Source organism: Oryctolagus cuniculus, chromosome 4 (assembly GCF_051225735.1).
Source record: "Oryctolagus cuniculus isolate XC-2025 breed Fujian yellow rabbit chromosome 4, ASM5122573v1, whole genome shotgun sequence".
In the NCBI taxonomy this organism is placed as follows: Eukaryota; Metazoa; Chordata; class Mammalia; order Lagomorpha; family Leporidae; genus Oryctolagus; species Oryctolagus cuniculus.
This window is the reverse complement of record NC_142870.1, coordinates 39,015,679-39,042,870: the sequence shown is the minus strand read 5'-3', so window position 1 is coordinate 39,042,870 and position 27,192 is coordinate 39,015,679. Positions and strand designations below refer to the sequence as shown.

General features: G+C 38.2%; 1 protein-coding gene across 1 annotated transcript in view; it reads left to right on the top strand.

The window, feature by feature from the left end:
* GBE1 (1,4-alpha-glucan branching enzyme 1) overlaps positions 1–27,192 on the top strand; it is a 304,814-nt gene that overhangs the window by 251,215 nt on the left and 26,407 nt on the right. Inside the window, 2 exon segments of the mRNA XM_089331383.1 lie at positions 15,508–15,692; positions 17,335–17,467. Of these exon segments, the coding sequence (XP_089187509.1) occupies positions 15,508–15,692; positions 17,335–17,467 (318 nt within the window).

Here is a 27,192-nt window from a genome sequence, read left to right as displayed (position 1 = left end):
AAGTTAAACACAATACCATTAGATTACAAATTGTATCACTTCATGTATGGCTATACAGAGAATGTTTTAGCCTCATGGAGGATTTTTGCGGCTTATGTAGATGTAGACTGGTAGTATGTGTTGCTGTTTATCTGTCAGACCTCTGGGGGAGATGGCGCATTGCACTTTAAATGCCATTATCTTTTTTTTTTTTTTTTAAGATTTATTTATTTATGTGAAAGTAAGAGTTACAGAGAGAGAGAGAGAGAGAAAGAGAAACAGAGAGAGAGAGAGAGAGAGAGAGAGAATCTTCTATCCACTGGTTCATTCACTAGATGGCCACATTGGCCAGGACTGGGCCAGAATGAAATTAGGAGCCAGGAGCTTCAACTGGGTTTCCCGTGTGAGTGGAAAGGGTCCAAACACTTGGGCCATCTGCTGCTGTTTTCTGAGGCCAATAGCAGAGAGCTGGAATGGAAGTGGAGCAACTAAGAGTTGATCCAGTGCCCATAATGATGCTGGCCTCATTGGTGGCAGCTTTACCCGCTACACCACAATACAACCCAGGAATGCTATTATCTTAAAGGTACTAAGATTGCTCCTGTGATTTTTGAACTCTCCCTTTTAATTGCCATCATTGCCAGTTGATAGGCTGATTCATGACTTCATGGTCACATTAAAAAAAAAAAAATCAGAATCAGTATTACCCAGGCAACTGGAGGGCTCTGAAGCAAGCGAGTAGGAAACTAAGACCCTTTCTTCTTTTGGTGAGATAGAAGTTCACGTTGTCTCCCACAAGCTGTCATGTTGCTATGGAGATTTTTTCTTACTTCTTTGGCACCACTGGCCTGAGAAAAGCAAGAGCAGATAGCAGGGAAGCCAGCAAGGCTAATTAGGTCTTAGCAGGAATGTAGAGTGATGGAAACACCATCAAAGGATGTCAGAAACAGCTTTTTTAAGTCATAAATGAGTTGTTAAGTCTCTGCTTGGGGAGCTAGAATTAACGATGACAAAAGAAAAGTTATAGGAGAGACCATTGCTGTAGTGTAGCAGGTAAAGCCGCCACCTGCAGTGCCAGCATCCCATATGGGCACTGGTTCAAGTCCTGGCTGCTCCACTTCCAATCCTGCTCTCTGCTATGGCCTGGGAAAGCAGTAGAAGATGGCCCAAGTCCTTGGGCTCCTGAACCCGTGTGGGAAGACCCCGAGAAGGCTCCTAGCTCCTGGCTTCAGATCGGCGCAGCACCTTGTGGCCAATTGGGGAGTGAACCAGCGGATGGAAGACCTCTCTTTCTCTCTCTCTCTGCCTCTCCTTCTCTCTCTGTGGAACTCTGACTTTCAAATAAATAAATTACTTAAAAAAGCTATAGAGATGGAAATCTAGAAAAGCTGTAGCCATCCGTGCCCTGAAAGTGCCTTAGATTCTTTGAAAAAGACCCATCTAGCCAGGAGTGATGCCGTGATTCAATTAAACTGATATCAGTCATTGAGTACAGGTATTTGAGTGAACATTTTATTTCCATCTTTTGTTCCCTCTGTGGTTATCTGCTTTCCTTTTAAATGTTTCTGCTTAGTTCTCAAAGAATAATTAACTAGGGAAATTTGTTCATCTTTATTACTATGAATGTTTAATGTGTCCACAAGGAACTGACCCTGACTTAGCAAATATTAAGTTGAAAGTAACATAGTCTGTCTCCATACAAACTTGGGAGTCTAAACCTAAAATTACAGTAGCCACAAAACCACATGTGTATAATCAGCTTTATAATCCTCCGGTTTAATTCTTTGTTTTCATGTTCTTGTTCTTATTTGTTTTCTTCCATCCAAAAAGTTATTAAGGAGCCTTTCTGTTGGTACCTGATTCACGTGCAAAGCATTTGTACATTTTTACAGGCTCATTAGCAAATTACATTCTAAGACATTTTTAATTTAAGATTTTATAAAATAGCCTAATTTTCTCCTGCCATCCTTCCCTTTGTGTGATTTACTTTGTCTCAAACGTGTACTTTGCATCCTGTTTCCTACAGCATCACAGTGGCCTCAGATGAATGGCAAAAGTCTATTACTGTTGCTGCCCAGCTGCTTATTACAAAAATAATGTCTAGTGCTGGAAACATTCACTGTATACAAATAGTGCTCATTCTCAGTTCAAGATTATATATTTTGTTCATTTTCTTTCTTTTATAATATTTCATTATTTATTTTAAATGAATAGTGTGCCAGGAATGGCATGTAGGTTAAAAAAATACACAGCCATATTATTTGAAATTGTTTCCTATTGGCATGCCTTTCAGAATAGGAAGCCTGGGCTCATAGAAGTAAACAACTGGAGTGTCTTATCTGATCTCCGCTGATTTACATCTTCCTCTCTTTGATGTAAATACTTGCATCTTTATCTACCCACTTTCCATCCATTGCATTTTTTTATCCTTTTTTTCCTATAATAGCCCTAGCCCTGATAAAAGCCAATATTACAACCAATAAAGAAATAGTTGTTAGACACTTCCTTTATCTGAGTCCCTGTGCTTCAAAAAGTAAGATAGAAATGGCCCTTGAGGAGTATATACTCCACTAAGTACAGCAGATACAATTGACTTCAGTTTTTTCAACAATTACTTAATCAATTTTGAGTGTGTAGCATGTACTAGCTATTACATTAATAGAGGCAATAAATGAAGATATGGGATATACAGCTCCTGTCTAATAGAGACAAACACCCAAATAAAATACAGAGCATTGCATTATTCATATAATTGCTTAAATAAAGAAAAAATACAATTGTTTTCAAGCGCAAGAGGAGGTAGAAGGGGAGGACCTTTCCCTCATTGAAATGTCAGTGTGGGCCGGCGCTGCGGCTCACTAGGCTAATCTTCCGCCTTGCGGCGCCGGCACACTGGGTTCTAGTCCCGGTCGGGGCACCGGATTATGTCCCATTTGCCCCTCTTCCAGGCCAGCTCTCTGCTGTGGCCCGGGAGTGCAGTGGAGGATGGCCCAAGTCCTTGGGCCAAGCACCCCATGGGAGACCAGGAGAAGTACCTGGCTCCTGCCATCGGATCAGCGCGGTGCGCCGGCCGCAGCGTGCCAGCCGCGGCGGCCATTGGAGGGTGAACCAACGGCAAAGGAAGACCTTTCTCTCTGTCTCTCTCTCTCACTGTCCACTGTCCACTCTGCCTGTCAAAAAAAAAAAAAAAAAAAAGAAATGTCAGTGTTTCTCAGGCTTCTCCTTAAACCCTCTTTTCTGAAACTCCTACCTCTGTAGTCTGTAGTCTGCAGAAATTCATCCACTCCTGTAGTGACCTGGGAAGTTACAGGGCCGTTACCCTGTCTGCTTCTCAAAACCATGCATGTACCATGTGCACAAAGATGTCGCTTTTATAATACCAAAAGAATGTTGTACAATAACAATTAGAAGACACTCCTGCTGTGTAGTGACAGAATCTGTATATTCTTTATATGGACAGAATCTCAGAAACGTGCTCCATTCACTTACTATGCCGCAATCTCAGAGCCTTGCATTCGTTCTTTTTTGTATTTAGAGAGAGGGAGCGACATTCTGCCCCTTTCTCCTTTATTACTTTTTTGTCATTTTTATCTTTCTGAAGTTTAAATTTTGAGTCTTATCATCACATAAGGAAATAAATAAATATATATACACATATATATAGTTGTTTGATTATTTTTGTCTCCCCTAATTATATTGTTAGTTCCGTAAGAACAGTTAGCAAGCTGATGCATGTTAAGCCTGTTAGATTATTTGATACATAATATACTTAAATAGATTGTAAGTAATTTTTGTTTATTTTCTTTGAAAGGTAGAAAGACAGATAAATAAGGGAGGCATAGCAAGACAGAGATTTTCCAGCCAGTGGTTCAATACCCCAGATTTTCAGACTGGTCTGGGGCTGAGCCAGACCAAAGCCAGGAGTCTGGAAGTCCATCTGGGTTGCCTATGTGTTGGAAGGGACCAAGTACCTTGCCATCAAATTCTGCCTCCCTGAGTACACATTAGGAGGAAGCTGGATTGAAGTGGAAGAGGGATTTGAACCAAGGCACTCTGAAATGAGATGTAGGGATCTTATTAACCACTGCACCAAACTGACATCCCAAATTTTTAAATTATTATCATGTTATATTTAAGCATATGACTGATATAATAAATTTTGGGGCTTATTCTTTGACTAGTACCTTTTTTAAAGATTTATTTGTTTATTTGAAAGAGCTACAGAGAGAGAGGGAGAGACAGAAAAAGAGTGAGCTTCCATTCACTAGCTCACTCCCCAAATGGCCGCAATGGCCAGGTCTGGGCCAGATGGAAGCAGGAGTCAGAAGCTTCATTTAGGTCTCCCACATGGGTAACCGGGTCCCTATCGCTTGGGCCATCTTTTGCTGCTTTTCCCAGGTCATTGGTGGGGAGCTGGATCAGAAGTAAAGTAACTAGGATTTGAACCAGCATCCATCAGGGATGCCAGTGTCGCGGGTAGCAGCTTAACCTGCTGCGCCACAATGCTGACTGTTTTCAATATCCTCATTAGTGTGTGAGCATCTTTGCATTTTAAAAGCATAACACTTGACATCACACACTTGATGTAACAATGAATGATGGAAAAATCCATGGTATGGAGACCATAGGGAGGCTGTGAGTTCTGAGTTCTAATCTTGCCTCATTTCTAATGCCACCCTTTATTTCTTGTCTTCTGGATCTGATCATTGTGTTTTGCTTCTGTATCTCAAAAGAAAGTGTGCCAGACCTTTAACAAATGTTTAACATCCATGGTAAAAAGGATTTAAGGAGTCACTCTTGCAGGTACATTGTGTTGGAGTTTGTTGTGAAAATTGAAGAAACATTGGATGTGCCCCCTGCTCCTAAAGATACTGATCAGTATAAAAAGGGGTAGCAGCTGATTGCAAATTTATTTTTCTAAAAAGCAAAATCACAAACCCTGATTTAGGAGGCTTTTTATGCTGTGCCTTGCCCTTTGTTGAGTGATGTACTCACTGAAATACCTGGAAAAAAACCCTGCATTTGATTTTAAAATAGATACTTCCTTTTAAAAGTTGATTTTAAGTACAGTGTCAAAGTTAAAGTTTTATATTGTCATTGAGATTAGACCTTATTTTCATGTATACATAAACTTGGGAAAAACAAGATTCATATAACACCCACAGCATGGAGGCTGTGATAGACTTTAATTAATTCCTAAATAAAATTAGTATGCATTACGGTTTGTAGAAACAAAACATACAAACCTGCTAATCAAAATGTTCAGCTCACAGAGCCGAGGCTTTTTCATTAGTTACATTGTCTCGAATTTCATCATTGTACCAGCTGGCTTCTTGTCAATGTATAGTTTAGACCTTTACATCAAACAGCAAGAAATTAATTACAGGCAAAGGAGTCCCAATAGGAATTTTGCACTGAGAGGTTTTTCACAATTAACCAGACATGAATGGGACTGTGTACAGAAGAAATGAAAAGGGAGAAAGAAACTTCGTAGAATTTTCTAGAATCGCTAATTAACTCTAACAATGTTAGTCACCTGATTTTGTTTTAAAGTTATTTCAGCAAGCTTTCAGCCCACTCATTTCTAGAAGCACATAGTTCTGTTACTGTTATTTAGTGCAGTGAATCATAGCGTGCACTGCAAATTTTCTTTCAAAATATCCCAAGGGACAGCTCAAAAAGTTACTGTCCTCTCTTCATTTTGTATTGAGTAACATTTTGTATGTTTATGTTACTGATCCTAATCATACTTCAATGAACAGAAGGATCATACTTTGATGGTTAATTTCAGGTCACATGTAAGGCATATTCTGGACTCAAAAGTATTATTCTCAAGTGTCACAGTCACTGCCTATGTGGCTGCTCTTAGTTTAAGTGTGACTTTGCTAAGCCTCTTATCTCTTGAACAGACTAGCAGAGGGTTTTAAAAACCCTTCCATCAATTTAGATTTCTACTTTTTTTGTTTCCTTTTTGTATTGCCCTAGAATTCTTGTGACCTATTCAACTTTCTCACACTCTAATACAGTGAGTGTTTCTTTGACAAACATGTGTAGGCCTCAGCAACCTGGAAAATCTAAAGGAAACATTTCTGTCCTCAGAAAAAGGCTACATAAGAACATACATATGAGATTTAATAGAATAGCAATGAGTCACTAGGAATGCATGGGCTCCAAGTATGAATGCTCTGCTGCTTTCCTTGAAGAACATTTACATATTTTTGCATGTATTGTAAACACAGGTATATAATATGCATGTACAATTTAGAAACATTTATTTTCTCCCTTGGTTAAACTTAAATGCTGATTCACAACATCCTCTTCTCATTCCATCAAATTATCTGTAGTAAACAAAATCAAATACTTTCTTTGCCATCACCTGAATAAATTTAGCTTTCTGATCCATCTATATATACAGCAACACTTAGTTATAAGCCCACCTGGGTGTCCATATTTCACTGTACTGTCTCAAGTGCTGCCACATATCCTAAGTAATTTGTAGACCAAAGCTGAGAAGAACATTCTTAACTTGTTTTAATGATAGTATTTTTCTTCGTTAGATCTTTGAGCTGCAAGCTAGTGCAACGTATGTACAGACATTTTCCAGTTTTCTCTGTTCAGCCTGAGAATGGCTCACCATTATCCCAAGGTCACTTTGAGAGTCTTTCTGTGACTTGCTTCCATTTATTTTATGCTTGTGTTTATGGTTTTGAACCAAATATGAAATTTAATGTTGCATTTGTCTGCATTAAACTTAATTTGCCCCTTGTCAGCTCATTTACAACAGAGATAACATTCAAAAGCCACCCTGCAAAATGTTTGGTCTGCAGTAGCTGATATAATTTCTTTATCTTTTTGTTGTTGTTGTATGCAGCTTTCTGTATTTTTCAATTTAAAAATAGGCCTCTTGGAAGAAGTTTTTAGAAGATCTAAATGAGTCTAATAGAGATTAATAAGTGATTCTGTAACAGAATAATCATCATATCTTGAAAATATAATTTATATTTTTAACTTAGAAATTTATTTTCATATTATATATTATATGTTTGCTTGGCAGTTCTTTAAAGTAGTTTAGTTATACTTGAAAATAAATGCAGTGAAAGTTAAAATACATACAAAAGGGGCGGGTGCTGTGGCACAGCAGGTTAAAGCTCTGGCCTGAGGCACTGGCATCCCATATGGGCACCAGTTCCAGTCCCAAGTGCTCCTCTTCCAATTTAGCTCTCTGCTATGGCCTGGGAGAGCAGTGAAAGATGGCCCATGTCCTTGGGCCCCTGCACCCACGTGGGAGACCAGGAAGAAGCTCCTGGCTTCAGCCGTTGACGCCATTTGGGGAGTGAACCAGCGGAAGGAAGACCTTTCTCTTTATCTCTCCCTCTCACTGTCTGTAACTCTACCTCTCAAATAAATAAATAAAATCTTTGAAAAAATAAAATAAAATACATACAAAACCCTTAGTTGTATTATGATCCCAACTTGTTTCCCTATTTTCATTTTTTTAAAATTTTTCCAAAATGATGAAAAATACTTTTAAAGTAGAACCCTAAAGATATACATTAAGGAATATTATTTGCAATCTGGCATTGTGGAGCACTGGGTTAAGCTGCAGCCTGTAATGCCGGCATACTGTCTTAGCAGTAGTTGGAGTCCCAGCTTCTCCATTTTCTATCCAGTTCTCTGCTTATGTGCCTGGAAGAACAGCAGGAGATGGCCCAAGTGTTGCCTGGACCCCTGTCATCCATAGGCAGACCCAGATAGGGTCCCAGGCTCCTGGCTTCAGCCTGGCCTGGCTCCAGCTATGGATTTAGGGAGAGAAACAGCAAATGAAAAATCTGTCTGTCTGTCTGTCTCTCTCTGTCTATCCCTCTCTGTAACTCTGCCTTTCAAATACAAAAATAAATCTTTAAAAAACTGTAGTTTGTGTGTTGAACATTATTTTTAAGAGTAATTTGTTAACTTGTGCCTGTGACTTCAAATAATCTGTAATATTCCAAACTTTAGAAATGTTTCCTGTTTCATTAATATCTGTCATTAACCATTTGAGCAGGTCCTCTATGTATTCAGGTTACAGTAGGGAAATATCAGTATACAAAAATACACATATTGGACTGATACTAGCAAAAGTCAAAATGGCTAACTTAAGAGAATTGGTAAATGAAATTGTATGTTATGCACATAATGCAATACCTTTATGAAGATGTATACTTATTGACATGGAAAATTTTTATATTAAAATTTAAAATAGTTTATAGTATGATCCTTCATTCAAAAGCAATTTTCAGGTATGTAGGTGGTAGGTAGATAGAAAGGTGGATTTGGATAGGTTTCAGTCTGGCTGTACATGTAGTTATAGGGCTATAGATTAGATGTAAATGACAATGAGTAAAGAGTCACCAAAGGAGAGCAGTTCTCCATATGGGTGGCAGGATCTAAAGTACTTGAGCCATTTTCTGCTACCTTCCCAGAAGCATTATCAGGGAGCTGGCTTGGGACATAGGACTCAAACCAACATTCCAGTATGGGATGAACCTGCACTCTGATATGGGATGCAGGAGTTCCAACTGGTAGCTTAAGTCGCTCTGCCACAATGTCAACCCCAATTGTACTACTTTCCTATCCTTAATGTCTTAGTCTGTTTACACTGCTATAATAAGCAACCATAGACTGGGCAGCTTAAACAACAAACAAATATTTCCCACAGTCTTTTAAAAAAAAAAGATTTATTTTATTTATTTGAAGACAGAGTTACAGAGAGAGGTAGATCCAGAGAGAAAGAGAGAGAGAGAGAGAGAGAGGTCTTCCATCCGCTGGTTCACCCCCCCAAATGACAGCAGTGGTCTGAGCTGAGCTGGGGTGCAGGAAACAAGAACTTGGACGATCCTCTACTGCTTTCTCAAGCCACAGCAGAGAGCTGGATCAGAAGTGGAGCAGCCGGGTCTCGAATCAGCACCAATATGGGATGCCGGCACTGCAGGCCGCGGCTTTAACCTGCTGCGCCACAATGCCAGCCCCTCCCACAGTCTTGAAGCTAGAATATCCAAGATCTAGGCACCAGCATTCAGTGTTTGGTAAGGACCTGCTTCCTGTTTCAAAGATGGTGATGTAGCTGTGTCCTCCATGGCAGTGGGAACAAGGATGCTCCCTGAGATATTTTTTAGAAGAACACTAATCCTATGCATGAGGGTTCCACCCTCATGATCACCTTCCAAAGGCCCCACCCACTGATACCATCTTATTAAGAGATAGGATTTCAGTATATAAATTTTGGGAGGACACAGACCTGCAGATGATCACACTGACTTTAAGTTGCAAATTATAATCATGAATTTTCATATTAGAAATAAAATGTCATAATGCAATTTTTACATCAGAATTTTTGTAATGGAGTCTAATCTTCTGAGGCTGTGTCCAGTTTATTCGTGTGTGGTGTGTGTGTGTGTGTTTATGAAAAACAGTTCTTAACTTTTAATTAGATTATAGGATGGGCTAATATCCCTGCTGAAAAATTCAGTCAAACTCACCATTCAGTTCTGTGCTTCTGAAAACTGTGCTGTCAAGGCAGGATACTAAGAGCAAGCTGAGCTACCCAGTAAAGAAGAATTTGTTATGTTTTCACCTCATTAGTCTACCTGAAGCAATGGAAAAAGAGGCAAGCAACAGGAGCTGTGACCTAGGGTCAGGTTTTCAAGAAGGCTGGGAAGAAATTAGGAGAAGAGGGTTTCATCAGATGCCAGGAGTGTTCCAGCCAGAGTAGAAGTCTATTTTAGAAGGCCTAAAACTGTTAATTTTAAGTGCAATATAATGACTGCGAGCTATACCCTAAATAAACTTTAAGAGCTTGTTCTTCGAGGCTTTGCAGGTTGAACAGGTAGGAATGATGAAGTGTCTAAGAGGTTGGAGGAAGGAACCCTTACATAGCAACCTGATTTACCCTTGCATTCTGGGTGTCTCATAGCAAACTTATTTTTATATTCAGTTTTGTCTTTCAAAATCTAAAATGGTAGGTGACTCAAAGTGCATTAATAGCTAACTCTGAAAAGTTCAATTGTGTTATTAAAAATATGAGTAAATGCATCATTGTCAAGTTTCAGCACTTTAAATAAAGGAGCAAGTCTTACCCTGAAAATCTAAGTGAAGAAAGAAACACCTGCTGGTTATCAGTTACTCGTGCCTGGAGTCTTCAGAAAGTTCATGGAAAATGTGTATTATAACAAAAACATACATGGATTTCAGAAGCTTTTTACCCCAAAGTAGACTTTAAAATCTCCTCAGATGTCCGCTGCAGAGTAGGGGAGACCAGTTCTCTCCTGAGTGGTGGGAGCCAGAAGTCTGAGCTTTAACAGAATAACTCTCATGTAACACCTTCTAGGTCTTTGTTTCCTGAATAGCAGTGGATGATAAGGGATAGTGTTTAACCTAACGGCTTGCTGTGGTTTAAAAGCACGTAGCTGTTGATCATTTGTTTGACAAAAGTATAAAACAGAGTTTAACAAAAGCTGTATTCTCAGCAATACTGATGTACATAGCATTTATAACTTGCTTTTCTTTTCTGATTTTTAAATTTTTTTCTTTCTCTTTAAATTTTAGCTACCATATATAAGGGAGAACATGTAGTATTTCTCTTTCTGTTTATAGGAGAATGACATACTACTATAGTTTGAATGATATGTGATTTTTAAAAAAATTTACTGAATGTGAATGAAATTGGCATCTTTTTATTTGATTATTTTTTGTTGCCCTTGTCTATATTCCTGCTGAACTATGGTCTTTTCATTTTTTACTTGTTAAATTTTTTATTTAGTGGAGCATTAAGCCTTTGACTATTATGTTAATTAAAAATATATATGTTACATCAGAAAGAAAGCAAGAAAGAAGAGGCAGTAGGAAATAAAGTATCATTATATTCTTTGAATTCTCTATGAAAGATATTAAGCCTGTTCTCTATATTAAATATCACAATAAAAAATAAAAATAAATAGAAAATAAGATCATGTGACTGCTAGATCCTATGCCAAGCATCCTGCTTACATCACCTCTTAAAAGAGCTTTCTTTTTTTCCTTAAGATTTTATTTATTTGACAGGTAGAGTTATAGACAGTGAGAGAGAGACAGAGAAAGGTCTTCCTTCCATTGGTTCACTCCGAAATGGCCGCATCTCCTGGAGCTGCGCCAATCCGAAGCGAGGAGCCAGGTGCTTCTTCCTGGTCTCCCACACAGGTGCAGGGGCCCAAGCACTTGGGCCATCCTTCACTGTTTTCCCAGGCCACAGCAGAGAGCTGTACTGGAAGAGGAGCAACTGGGACTAGAACATGTGCCCATATGGGATGCTGGCGCCACAGGCAGAGGATTAACCTAGTATGCCACGGTGCCGCCCCCAAAAGAGCTTTCTGAAACTTCCTGTCCTGTTTTACAGATGAAGATACAGAGCACTGGCAACACTAGCTTTCCTGAACTCACATCACTCCTAAGTGACCCAGCTACAATTTAAATGCAAGCCCTGCTGACTTGGAAATCAGTGTCCATGGGCAATATGTTATATAATCATCCTCACTTAAATATAAAGAACTTTCAAATCTCTGCATTACTATTTTTCTTTTTTTTTTTTTTTTTTTTTTTGACAGGCAGAGTGGACAGTGAGAGAGAGACAGAGAGAAAGGTCTTCCTTTGCCGTTGGTTCACCCTCCAATGGCCGGCGCGGCTGGGGCGCTGCGGCCGGCGCACCGCGCTGATCCGATGGCAGGAGCCAGGTGCTTCTCCTGGTCTCCCATGGGGTGCAGGGCCCAAGGACTTGGGCCATCCTCCACTGCACTCCCTGGCCACAGCAGAGAGCTGGCCTGGAAGAGGGGCAACGGGGACAGAACCCGGTGTGCCGGCGCCGCAAGGCGGAGGATTAGCCTAGTGAGCCGCGGTACCAGCCCTATTTTTCAGGGAACAGTCTTTGGCTCATCTACTTTAAGAATATTACAGGGAAGATGATTAAAATATAGATTCCTACCTAGTACTTACTCTAGAGGTAATAAATCACTATAACTAGGAAATAACTGTTTTTATCAGATTGAAAATCACAGCCCTAAATACCATCTTATCCCTACATTCCATCTTACCCCTACACCATAGGCTTGTAATGTAGCAAGTCCTTATTTTCTTTTGTAGCAGTTGATACCTCTGACCACCCTCCTTGTAATGCTTCTTACCTCTATTTTGTCTAATGTCCCTCTTCCCCTACTAACCCTTGCTGCACAGTCTTCCCTAATAGATCTTCTTTCTCCCTGCAGTTCCTTGGAATGCCCCCCCCCCCTTTTCTCCAGTGTCTATAATTGTCTTCGCATCTTGAAGACTTACAAATTACTCCTGCTCCCTCCCCACCTGCAATTCTGTCCTGAATTCCAGCCCCTTATTTTTGTCACTCTTATTCTGATTCCATGGATGCCTGTATACCCTTCAGGTCTTAAATTTAGCTTGCCTAAAATTGGACTCATTATCTTCTCACTCCAAACTTTCTCTGTCACCATTTTCCCCAGTGCAGTTAATGCTGTCATTACTCAGTCTCCTGAACTCAAAATTTCAAAATAGCATTCAGACTTCCCTTTTCCTCACTACCTCCATTCCGCCAGTCAGTCATCAAATCTTGTTAGTTCCATCTCAGAAATGCCATTTGAATTGATCATTCTATTCTCCACTCTCACTTCTCTAATCTTATCTTTTGGACTCCATACTAGTTTTCCTACCATTCAGGTTTCTCCAATATCCAGTCTCTTGCCCATAGTGCACCAGAGATATTTTGATAATAAATATAATTTGAACTTCTAATTCCCCTACTTAAATTAGTGTTTGGTTGCCCTGTTGCTTGTAATATAATGGCAGAGATTGAGGTCCAGTCTAAGCTAACCTCACCCTGTTTTTCTTATCTCTTCCTCTCACCACAAACCCTATGAGAGTCCTTCAAAAATTCTTGGCAAATGCAATTAAATTATAAATTAATTTTAGTAAAAAAAAGTTTTGAAATACATGCATATAGACTGTATTTGAAATCCATGCATCATATGTGGTAGCTAATCCAAACTCATCACTACAGCTCCCATTCTCACAACATTGCATTCATACATGTGATGCTATTAGCCTGACATCTATGTACTTGTGGGAGAGGACAGTCATTCTCAGCTCTGCATTTTCATAGCATTTACTTCTGAGCAATATGGTGTAGTCAAGAATGAGGGTGATGGAACTAGACTGGGATAGCAGTCTAAACTTTTCAATTACCGTGTGACCTCTCTGTGCCTCGGTTTCCTTATCTCCAATATTGAGAGTACCTACCTCATAAGATTTTTGAAGATGGAAAGAAGTAATTGTGGGGAGCAACCCGGACTAGACTGTTACTGGAATTAAGACTTGTTCTATGCATCTGCTCTCCCACAATATGGCGCTGGGAGAGGAGAAAACAGCTTTTACACAGCTGCCTCCAGTTCAGCCAATAAACTGTAGGACTTGCTCCTGATTGGAGGAGAGCAGCGTACTCGGCGTGTGGGCAGCCGAGTTGGGATTGGCAGAGGAGGACTATAAAGGAGGAGAGAGACGGCATGCACCAGGAACATCTAAGGGGAACATCTAGCTGAGGGAACACCTGTGCAGCCCCCGAGAGAGCCGGCCGGCGGTGTGCCGCTCCCCTGCGGAAGTGGGGAATGTGGCCAGGGGGAACTGCCCTTCCACGGAGGTGGAAGGGATAGTAGCCAACCCGGGAAGAACCAGCAGCAAACCCGGGGAGGGCCGAGCAGACGAAAGAACAGCGCAGGGTTCAGTGTCGCTCCTCCACGAAAACGGGGAGCGACCGTAATTTATATGCAATGCTTATGATAGTGCCTGGAACACAGCAGCAGATATTAAGCATTTGCTGCTGCCTCTGTGGTGATTGCCATGATGTAACACTTTCGCTGGAAGAGAGCCAAAGGAATTATTAATATCTAAATCAGCCCAGAGATCCAAGGCTACAGAAAAATCAAAATAGGTTGCCTACAGAAGGCCTGGATCCAGCTTGTAGGTTACTATGCCTTAGGCAAATCATAGCATTTCTAGTCTCTCCTAAGTATTTTACTAGTTGAAATCTCCCAGGCACTTGGACATACACTTGTTCCCAGACCAGCAGTAGCTTCATTATCAGTAAAGGATGGGTGTGTTCCAGTTATTCTTCTGTAAGTATGCTTTTTTTGCCAGTTCATTATTTGATGGAACAAGCTATAGGTGTTCCTTGGACTGATGTGAATCAGGCCCCAGATATAGGCAGGGCACTTACGTGTAGCAGAACAGAGTTTCTTGTGTTAACTGAAAGCATCTTACAATCAATATAGGCTCAGAGTCAGAAATCACGTTCCCTCCTCTGTCACACGGAGAGCAACATCCTAAGAGATATTATCATTTAAACTGTGAAATGTTAGAAGTTAGCAAAATGCTTACAGATATTTTAATTTTCATGAAATTACTCAGATATATTTGGATGTTATTTTTGATGACTATAGTCTTGAAAGCTAAAATATGAATTATAAGATTTCTTAGCAGAGTTTTCAGTTTAAAGCAACTCAATAGTAAATCATTTTAATTATATCCTAGCATATTGGTTTTTATTGAAATATTAAATGCTACTTTGATTGAAGTAGGACATACTTGTATTAGCTTTGCTACTTTCTCATTCATCAGAGGAATTTGTAGCTTAGAAAATTGCAACATTAAAATGGTAAATGAAGTAAATTATAAAAAACTTTCATTTTTAAAGAGAAAAAGAAGCCTTAAAGTAGAAATCAGGACCCCAACTATATAAACACTCACATACACACACAGACATGTAGGCATACTTGAAATTAAACATATACATCTGATGATAACAAATAGAACTGAAAAACTGAACAGGGAAAATTGATAATAAAAGTGATGACCTGAGTTTCTATAACACTGTAAGTTTACAGTATACTTCTCCAAATTGATGCAGTAGAAAAAGGTTGGATTTTAATCATAAGAACTAAATTTTAGTGGTTGCTTTTTTCACTTCGTATTATCTCTGTGAGGTTGAACAAATCCCTTAACTGCCCAGAGCCTTGGGTTTCTCATCTGTGAAATGAATATAATAGAGAGTTCCTTTGAGGATCAAAAACTAACGTGCATACAAAGCCTTTGGAAATTATAAAGCATTGTATAGGTTTCAGAGATTTCAGAAATTACTCAGAGATTTCAGAGATCGCATCAAGGACGGAATACATATGACAGAAATGACTGTGCTTATTTGGTGCCTGAGGAAGCCAGGCAATGATGCAGGGAGTGAGTGGCTGAGCCAAAACTGGACCCCAGGCTCCCGAGTCCAAATGTGGTCCTCTGTAGCATGGAACATGCTGTCTCTGAACCAGGTCTGTGCGTCATTCACAGGGCACAGCTATCGTAACATATTGCCTACCCCAGTTTTGAACACTAGAAACACGTCATTTCTTAGTGTCTTACTAAGAAATCCTAATGTGCAAAAGTGATGTTTACTTTTGATGTTTAATGCAGGTAATGAATTTGGGCATCCTGAATGGTTAGATTTCCCACGCAAAGGAAACGATGAGAGTTACCATTATGCCCGAAGGCAGTTTCATTTAACTGATGATGACCTTCTCCGCTATAAGTTCCTAAATAACTTTGACAGGGATATGAATAGATTGGAAGAAAGATGTGGCTGGCTTTCAGCTCCACAGGTAAGCTCTTTACTCTAAATGTGATGTTTTAGTCACCCATGCTGTACATGCTTAGAATGGCAATCGATTTAAATCTATATGCAGATCTTTTGAACAGCACTTTATTATTCAGGGTGTGCTACCCTGTAACATACTTCAGGTTGTCACAACATGTCACTGAAGTCCTGCAATAGATAGTGAAAATCTTAAACATAATGCCCTGCTTACATTTCTGGTTATTTCGTTGTTTTGTTGTTTAAATTTAGTAATTTTCATTTCAATTGGTAAAAATAAGTGACAAAAGCTCGGCATGGAACCCATTTTGGAAATTGCTGTAAAAACATCTTAATTGTTTTGACTGTTTTTCTTTATATAAATAATTATGCTGTCATAAGGAAATTACTTTGACAACATGTAGATTTCTTTATTCCTTCCCCTTCCATCCCCCCACTTTGCTGGTCTCTAACTTGTCATTTCAATGGATGCCATTTTACCTGCATGCTGTTTTGTATTTTTCATGAGCCTGACTCTCCTCTGGAATTAAAGTCTCAGTTTTCAATAAGTTTTAGAAAATGTAATTAACAGGTGCAAATTTTATACAGGATTTTTTTCTTGCAAAAATTAGCATATAGTATGTGTTAGTTATAATCCATTTACTTTATACTGATGTTATTTGAAATTACTGTTGATGCATTTCTACTTTGGCATCTGTGAGGTGTGTGTGTGTATGTGTGTGTGTGTTTAATGGCTGAACAAAGGAAGGTACTTATATATTCAGTAAGACTGGCTGCATGACAAGAATGCCCTAATCATGTCTATTAGTAAGGCTCTTTCCAGAAGAGAGAACAAAATGATGCTCCTTTTCAATAGGAACAATGATAAATACCAAAAGGCATGCTGTATACTCTGGAGTCTTAGTTCACATTTCAAAATTACCAACAGTGCTGCTGCTGATACACAAGGCAATCAGTCCTTCTAACAGTGAGGTGGGGCAAGGTCTGCGTTGAAAAAGCAAAAGCTTCTCACAGTTAACCTTAAATACCTGATGTATTTAAATAGGAGCATTTACAGATGTAATCTCTTTGCAGACCTTCTCTATTAATTTAGGGAAAAAAAAAAAAAAAAGCCCAGCATACTATAATGGGCTTTAGACTACCATTGAAATGTGACATGTCAACACCATAAAAATGTCACATTTTAAAGGTAACCTGACAAGTTCAGAAACCAGATATAACAACAGCATTATATGAAATTTTGAAAATTAATTGCCTGTACCTCACCTCATTAATCTGGAAACTAAAACAGAAGTCTTAAAGATTACTTTGAAGAAGATCTAATGCATACCCACAACCACATTATATAAGTACATATTCCATCTTCTTACTTAACACCCAGGCCACAACAGTCATCCTCTATTTGTGCATTGCTTGAAAATGGCAAGTGACCGGTGAGCTTTCTTTTATATCCTTTAAACAGTTTTTGACAGTGTTTATTGACTTTTGGTATGACAATATTGCAACATGTACAAAAATTATAAAGTTATAGAATTTCCATTTTTAATTTAATAAGTAATAAGAAAGATAGAAACTTTTTTTGCAAATAATTATACTTGTAGCAGCAACTAGATATGATTTAGGTGTAACATTTGTGTTAATTTTTGCAGGCCCACGTGAGTGAAAAGCATGAAGGCAATAAGATCATTGCTTTTGAGAGAGCAGGTCTTCTTTTTATTTTCAACTTCCATCCAAGCAAGAGTTATACTGATTACAGAGTCGGAACAGCCTTGCCAGGGAAATATCCTTTTTGCTGCCAATGTATTTGATTATCTACATTCAATATTTTGATATAGAGTATAAGAAAGACTAATGCTGATCTTGGTGCTGGTGCCTTTCAGTTTCCTCATCTGAAAATGAAAAACTTGAGATAGTTGATGGATAAATCTTTTCTGAGCTCCATTACACTGAATTATTCCCAAGCCTTGTCCTGGCTCTAAAAAGTGTGATTCTGAACATATTTTGTTCCAGTAAACAAAGTGGAAGACAATTGGTTGTGATTTTTGTATTGTATGTTGTCTCTGAAAGTAGGTCTTAGCTGGAAAGATACCTTCCTTCTCTATTCTCTGTCCTAAAATGCAAGATGTAGCTCGCTTTTTTAGTCCTGAATTAGTAAGGGCTGAGCAGGGGAACTGTGAGCGATGGAAATAGCAATGAGATTTTCTTGATGTTCTGTATATATTCACTTACTCATTATTTTGTTCCAATCACAGATACTGCACGCTCATTTATAGAACACCTGTGTGCCAGCCCTGTGTTAGATCCTGGAAATATAGGAATATTCCTGTCAGATACAATCACTGTCCATGTGGAGCTTTTAAACTAGTGAAAAAGACAAGTATTGGTGGGTCACTTTTTAGACATTGCCGACATCCTGAATGCTGAAAGGCAGAAAGAATGAACCAGGGAACTTCATACCTTCTCTCCATGTAGCCAAGAGCACTGTTCCACATGACGTTAGACTACAGTTTAGGAGAGGAAGCTATAACTGTGCCTGATAGCACAGATGTGTCCCAAGTTAACATAAAGAACACTGTATGGTATCTGACTCTATATACAAAGAAATCAGTGTGATGAGGTTATCTACACTAAAGAGGTATGCTGTTCTGAGCAACAAATGTTCTCAGCATCTCCAGGAAAAAATACAAACAAGTTGTAGAATGTGGCAAAATGTATAGTGAGGCCCTTCTCTCCTCTAAAGTGCTGAACTGTTGCCCCTAGTGTAATTATTTCTGTATCTAATAATATATATATATATATACACACACACATATATATATATAGAACACTTAGCATCCTGCAGTGTTTATTGATATCTTTGCAGCACTGCTGTTAACTTTAAGTGTGGGAGAAGAGATGTATAAAGCCAAACTATGATACAAGAAATAATGCAGCATATAGTATGAGTGAAAGAATGTTCCATGAGAGAACTAAGGGAAAGGAAGAGAAAAGGAGAGGGTTTGGGGGCAAAGAAAGATTAAGGAAAACACTTTTAACTCTAGATTTTGAGAAATGACTGCCAGTATCGTAGAAACTAATTAAGAAAGACCATTCTGGCTATTGGAAAGGAGAGAATATCCTTAGATAAAGGACAGTACAAAGTATTAATTGTAAAATCATGACTATAAAAAGAAGTACCAAGATACAAAGCTGAAAATATAGATTGAAATCACATAGTAGATTTTAATGCCATGTTAAGAAGTTTAGGACATTTTTTGTATTTTTTATAGTGAGTTGCTGAACGTTTCTGAACTGGGGAGATACTTTATATTGAACATTTGCTTTAGGAAAATTCCTCATGTACCAGTGTGTAAGAGAGCTTTCATAATGAGAGAGATTGGAAGTGCAGATACTAATTATGCTGTACATTTAAAAGATAATGAAGGCATGAACTAAAGTAGTAGCACTAGGAAAGAAAAGGCATACTAAGCCCTTTGTTCTGGTGAAAGAACCGAGCAACTGTTTGGATATGGTGAGTAGAAGTGAAAATAGGTTTCACTTTGAGTAATGGGAAGAATGGTAGTGATACTATGCCTTGGGATATCTCAGCATAGAAAAGTGAACGGTTGAAGGATTGGAAAGTATGAGTTTAATTTAGGTTTACTGACAAGTAGAAATAAATGGAATTTTCAGTGTTGATATTTCAAGAGAATAGTCTTGACCCAACCTAGAGTGATCTGTCAAAAATATCTTAACACCAATTAACAAATATAAGGGGCCGGCACCACGGCTCACTAGGCTAATCCTCCGCCTAGCGGCACCGGCACACCGGGTTATAGTCCCGGTTGGGGAGCCAGATTCTGTCCCGGTTGCCCCTCCTCCAGGCCAGCTCTCTGCTGTGGCCAGGGAGTGCAGTGGAGGATGGCCCAAGTGCTTGGGCCCTGCACCCCATGGGAGACCAGGAGAAGCACCTGGCTCCTGCCATCGGATCAGCACGGTGCGCCAGCCACAGTGCACCTGCCACGGCGGCCATTGGAGGGTGAACCAAGGGCAAAGGAAGACCTTTCTCTCTCTCTCACTGTCCACTCTGCCTGTAAAAAAATAAAAATTAAAAAAAAAATAAATAAATAAAACAAATATTATAAAATACTGAATAGCACTGTAATTTTATCGAATAGAACCTACCCAATAGTTAACTTATATTCACTTGTATAGAATCACAGAAATAAAAGAGCCTACTTTGGTTTGATAAACTTTGAGTTTATCAAATTGAGTCTTTCGAAGTTTAGTGATCTATTTATATAGCTATAGGCAGCTGTCACACAAAATTTTATATATTGTTAAAAACTGAATGACTTAACCTTAGTGACTTGTCTAGAAGCAGTACTAACCCTAAGTTGTAATGGTACAGACACCTTGGTTAATTGAGCAATCTCTTCACAGAAGTGACAGTTGAAGCCTAAGCTATCTAATCTATTAGGTCTCCAAGTGAACCTTAAATAAATATTATTTGCCAGTTTCCTATATTTTTATCCTAAGTTTGTACCCATGTGATCTTATTATTCTTACTGTCTCATTCATATCTTTCTATCAATGAGCAGTAACTGATCCACATTTGTTGTTAAGTCCTCTAAGGCCATTTGCATTTTACTAAGTCAATTTGAATATTCAAATGTTATCTGAGACATAATGATCTAGTCTCATAGTGGAAGAATTTTATTATGATGTGTTTGTTTGGACAGGAGAGAAATAGGAGAGCATTTCCAACATACTTTATACTATTCTTTCTATTAGCTACATGTTAATAATGTCAGCCTCAACTCCAAGACTTAAGTCGTAAAATCTTAGGGAATTTGGGAGAGGTCCTATACTGTACCCTCTCAGTTGAGTGCAAAATTCCTGTGTAAACATTACTTTTTTACATACTTATTTATATATTTATTTATTTTAAAAGTCAGAGTTACAGAAAAAGATGGAAAGGCAGAAAGAGAGATCTTCCATCCACTGGTTCATTCCCCAGATGGCTACAATGGCCAGCACTGGAACATACTGAAGCCAGGATCCAGGAGCTTCATCTGGGTCTCCCACGTGGATGGCAGGAGCACAAACACTTGGCCATCTTTCTGTGCTATTCCCAGCTGCATTAGCAGGGAGCTGGATGGGAAGTGGAACAGCCAGGACACAAACCTGTGCCTATTTTGGATGTCGGTATTACACGCAGCAACTTTACCTACTATTTCACAACCCTAAAACCCCTGTAGAAATTCTCTCACAGATAATCAGCCAGCCATTATTATAATACTTTCCCATCCTAGAAGATCTCACCTATTCACAAAGTAACCATTATATCTGTTTACTCATTTAAAAAACTGACATAAATGTTGCTGCATTTGTTCTGTATTGTGAGGCTAACACCTGGTCTGTATTTTAACTCTGGAAATCAGAAAGCCACATAACATACCCTCATAGTACGAACTCTTCCTATACTTCCCTTTTCCACACTGAATACCTCTAGTTTCTTTTATAGATTATCAGGATACTTTTTAGTCTTCTTTCCATTACATCCCTCTTATCAAAAATGCATCCAGAACTGTTCATGTTCCTTCTGTATTGATTTTCCTGGGCTAATAGCAAGGTATTCCAGCATGGTCTGGCAGGTATGACACAAGGTACTCTGTTACCGACCTTTGTCTTCATGTAGCTGTCTTATTAATAAAGTAACATTAGCTTTACTGGCAGCTTTCACATTTTCTGCTCATTTTATGTTTAACTTAAATTTCCAAATTTAACATCCACTGAATATTAAAAAGGAAAAAAATCAATATTAACTCTTTGCTTCTAACCTGTTAATAGGGAAAAATAGGGAAAAAAAAAAAAAAACTACAGTGACTAGTTCCCTGTCATTGATCTGGTAGTATTATATTATCTTCCATAGGCAGCAAGCAGTTCTCTTTTTAACTTCTTGTTGTTCTAACCTGAGCTGTAAAAGTTCTTTTAACCATAATTAGCATTTTGCAAGGCTCAAATCTTTTTGATTTTTTCATCTTTCATCTTCCTGTCCTTGGTATTTTACCTTTAAACTATATGTTATCTTGATATAGAATTATCTCAGATATAGAAGTTATTTAAAAATTGAGATTTTGATGCTATATTTTCTGCCTTTACCAAGTGATTCTATTTTGTTGGTGTTTCTTAAGATGAGAAAATGAATCGAATATAGATTTTCAGTAGGAAAAGTCCACAGTGACAAGATGGATGTATTAAATCAAGTTAAGAAATTCATCAAATTTTTAATTCCCTGCAAAGGAGAATTTAGTGGCAGAAAATTTAAAGTTTCTAACAAGTCATTTGAATTTCCTCTGTCACAATGAAATGTAAGCCTGTTATAGGTAACATGTCTGAATTCTTCAACAGTTCCACTTTTTGAACCTGGATATCAAATGGCATGACATCAACTTTTGCTCAGATCTGTGGGGAATAGATGGTGACTGTCTTCCCAAGAAGCTGTTTATGTAAGGGGAGCTATTTTGGGGGCAATGCAAGACAAGGTAGAAGAGGCACTTTAAGGCTGCTTTTAAAAATTCTTCAAAATAAGATGATCCACTGGGAAAACTCAGAGGCATCTCTGATTTGTTTCAGTAAGATTTTGAACTTGGTCTTCACGGGGACTGCTAAAGGACATGATATAGTTGCTGCAACAAGATTCTGCAATTATAGTCTAGGAAAGCACAAAAAAAAAAACAAAATAACAGCAAAAGCCATTTGCCTACCTACTGTCTCACAGTTGTCTTTTTAGCTGCTCGTCTTCAATGTAACAATCGCCAACATTCTGTGTTGTACTAGATAGCCTGATGAGTAATGCAGACCCGAGGCTTAAATGTACTTGGTCAATAAGGAGGTTTCACATTTCATGCTTAGAAAGATAAAGCACATTTTTTTCCGATGTGTTATATTTGCTTATGACTTCACATTGTTTAGCTGTAAAAAAAAAAAAAAAAGAAATGCCCTTTAGATTATCAAAATCAGTATTGTATTTCTTTAGCTCCATTTCTTTACCTACAACATTATCAAATCAGCATTGAAACACAATAAAAACTAAGTCACTAAGGAAAAACTGCCCTTTCTAGCTTATTTTAAATAATACAAATAATGAGGCTACATGTTAAGAGATGAGGGGGCAGATGTGCATTTTACAACTGACCATTTTTATTAAGTATTTAGTTTAGGGTCTTGAGCTACACTACAAGGTAGGTTGCATAGCCCTTACATAACAGATTGGAGAGTGAGACCTGTAAGTAACTGAAGACTTTGCTGTAACACATGCTGGGGAAGGTGCAGTAATGCATTAGAAAGCAGATACACTTTCTACTGTGCCATGCTGCCTCTCTGTCTTTTCGTGAGTATGTACATGTGATTGGGTATTGTAGCAAGAGTGGCGTTACTGGTGATGATTTATTTCTGTAGTGTTCAAAATGATTTTGATACAGTTCTGGGAAAATCAGTAGCATAAGAAAATTATACAAATTCCTGGCACAGGTAACCTTCTGTCCTAGTCACCTCTTCTCTCTGAATATCCTGCCAGCAACCCCCACACATTGGTCCCCAAGAAATTCTTCCTTATATTCTATGTTTACCGTCTTCCACAAGAATTAAAGTAATGCTTTTTTTAAAGTAAAACTGCATATTTAGGTAAATTATTGGAATTTATCTGTGTGCTTACTAGGGAACATAAATGTGTCACAATTCTGTGTTCAAAGTGAAACTCCTCTGATGTATCACATCCGTTTAAGTTTATTGCAGGGCGTTCAGTACAAACTTAAAGCCTCACAGTGTGTTTATAAGGTGTGACTTGGTATATACAGATTAATATCATTCTGTGAGCAAAACCACACGAGAATCAAACATTTTTGAATTATTGTTGGCATGCTGTCTTGGTAGGGGTGATAGTCGTAGCAGCCCCATTTCCAAGGGCCGTTTCAAACTGTTGCGATATTGAGATGTTAGGAGGAGTGATCACGAAGTATGTGAATCCAGACCAAAAATATTTAAAGCTTCAGGCAGCAGATGGGTAAATAGCTGAATTTAACCCAAGATCTTGGAAATATTTTCATTAAAGTGCTACAAGATGTGCTTTTTAAAATGTAAATTCAGGCTCTGACATTTGCAACCTGTACACATAGTTTCTAATGAGCAAATAAGGTCACTTGGCTGATTCACTGGAGTGTGATTGCTGAAGGCAGGGATGTTGCTGTGAGTTGCTTAGTTAATAGAAGCCTTTGAAGTGTGGTTATGTAACTGTATATGAGACTCTATGCTTTATGCAACAAATAAAAACAAAGGACTTAATTTAGGATTAGCTAAATGCCACATTTTCTACCATGATTATGAAAAGGTTAATTTCTAGACTGAAGAAATAGAGCATCTGAACTTAACTTGATAGTTTTCTAGGTCATAAATGTTTCTGTAAAAAAGAAACACAAGGTTATCACATCACATAGGTCTGCACAGATGCATGCATGCTCCGATGTGTCTGTGTGTGTGTGTGTGTGTGTGTGCATGAACACACATATGTGCTTTTACATGATGCTGCAATTTAATGATGATCTTTATGTGAGCAGAGCCAGATAAATCGTACTCACAGGTTGTATTTAAAATGGATCCTCCCCTTGTTTGACTTCAAAATATATGTATATTCATTGCCTCGTCTGGCCATGTTTAGTTTCCAGATGACAGTAATGCTTTTAAACATTACTTAGAGGTCTTTTTGATTACTTTTCATTGTTAAACACTTTCTAACAATCCCTGTGATTTAATGATAATGATGCACAAGTCCCCTCCCCTCCCTTGGTTATAAAGAGTCTATGATTTGGTTCCATTTTTCTATCTAGGGACTTAAGATGAATCACAAAGTAAGGAAAATACTTTGCATGATTAACATTTTGCAACTACTGTAACACTTTTGGATTGGCTTAATATATATTCATAAGATTATAGACAGGAGTGAATAATGAACAAACCATTACTGCACACAGATGTTTTTAGCTGTGTTTGTGGGTAGTGGGGGTGGGAGTTGTTTTCAATGGCCATCAGCGCTGTGGAATATTCAACAGCATTTCTGCTGTTTTGCTTCATGGCTCAGTTGTGCAGTGATGGTCTCCTGGCTTCACACATTCATCCAACAAAAGCTCAGTTAAGATTTCTGTTCTTTTTCTTGTTCTTCTGGTAGAAAAAGAAATCAGAAATCTTATTGTAAAGTTTGAAAACAGTACACTCTCACCTCATAATGGTATCACTAATGAGGAGAAAAAACATATTTGCCCAAGGTGATCATTTTTGTCCATTTGTAAAAAAGAGGTGGTATTAGCCTCCAATCATAAAGTAATGTCACAGAGGGCAAAATGTTGATTACCCTGTTTTATTTGAACAAATTGTATACATATATTGAAACACCACACTGTAGCCTATAGATATGTAAATTATTGCCAATAACTTTTAAAAAAACATTCAAAGGGTGCTATTATGCATTAGTTTACTCTGAAATAAATAAGACTAAGAATATTATGCAGATACCAGCAATTATATCTTTACTTAGAATACATTATATACTTGCAACATAAAGCTAAATTTTTGATAGATGGATGGATTGGTAAATGAAGAATTGGTATACTAATGGATGCATGGATGAATAAACTGAGGATATAGCTACTTAATGGTGAAAGAACCTCTGAAGTTGTTTAAAATTAAATGATGAATTGTTTCCTTCTTAAAGCAATCACTTATTGATTGAAAAGGAATATTGACAAGTTTTATCAGTATTTAAACCCACCATGATTTTGTAGAATCTGAAATCAATGCGCTAGAATGGGCTTTCAATTAGAATACTTACTGAATAGGTTTTCATAATAGATTGACTGTCTGTTACATACTTCTGTGTCTTGCACTCTACAAGGGTTTTATATAGATTACGTAATTTAACCAACATCTTCTTTTCCTAGGAAACATCATCGCAACACACAAGAAGGCAGTCCATGGTGAAAACACTATCCTGAAAGATTTCACACCTTGCCTTTCCTCTTAAAGTAGTCCTTTAGGGGCAGGCATTAAACCTAGCTGTTAAGATCCCCACATCTCACATTGGAATACGGGGTTAAATACCCTGCCTAGGTCCCTAACCCCAACCTGCTGCTTTGTTGACCCTGGGAAGCTGCTGCAACAGCTTAAGTATTTGGGTTCTTACTACCTACATGAGAGAACTGGATTAAGCTCCTTGTTTTGGCCATTGCAGGCATTTTGGGGATGAACCAGTGGATAGGAGCTCTCATTTAGAATGAACCAGTGGACAGAGAGCTCTATCTATCAATTGATCTGTCAGTCATCTATCTATCTATATCATCTGTCTTTGCTACTCAAATAATAAAAATAGTCCTTTATTTAATCCATTTAAAATAGATTGTTCTTTTCTCTTTTTTTTTAAAGATTTATTTATTTGAAAGAGTTACAGAGAAAGAGGGAGAGACAGAAATCTTCGATCCACTGGTTCACTCTCCAGATGGCTGCAATGACCAGCACTGAGGATAGCCCAAAGCCCGGAGACAGGAACTTCTTTCAGGTGTCCCAAAAGGATAGCAGAGGACCAAGCACTCAGGCCATATTCTGCTTTTCTCAGGCCACTTTGTGAGGAGCTGGATTGGAAGTGGAGCAGCTGGGACATGAACCAGCGCCCATATGGGATGCTGGCATCACAAGCAACTGCTTTATCCACTGTGCCACAACACCAGCTCCTGTTCTTTTCGCTTTTCAAAAATGAATTATATCTCTCACCTTTGCATATGATGCCAGTGTTTTGAACATAGAGCACTCTGTATCTAAAAAAGATTTCTAATACAGATTGTAAGTTACATTTTCCTTAGCAGTCTCATTATTATTTGAGCATTATTTTTTAATGTTATCTCCTGCCTGCCATAAAGCCATTTAGATCTTATATAAATGAGATATCATTTGCATTTACAACATTTTTTTAAGCTGTGATAACTCAGATCCTCACAGAAGCAAACTCAGTGGTCAGTGTTACATTTAGATGTGAAAATATTACCTGGGTGACTGAGGAGCATTGTTTTTTTATTTAAATGATGGGGTTATGTAATCACCCATTCACTCTTATGGCCTCTTACGCATATATAGATACTACCCCAAGAGAGGAGTTTCTGTTTCTCCAGAGAACAGTAGAAAAATAAATAAGAGCCAGGAACAATGTGATCTTGGCAAGAGTGGTTTTCATTGTCACCGTCTATATGAATCACCTGTAACAGTGAATGTCCGTTCTCATGACCCAGTGATTGGGATATGCCCTATTCATGTCTATGAATAAGAATTTATTTATGAAATTATTTTTCTGATTATGTGGTACTAACTATTCAGTAAGGAAAGTGCTGTTTAGTCATTTATGGGGTAAAATTATTTAATGACTGTATAACTTAGTGGAGTGCAATTATATTATCTCTTATTGACAGAACTAAAATAAGTGTTTT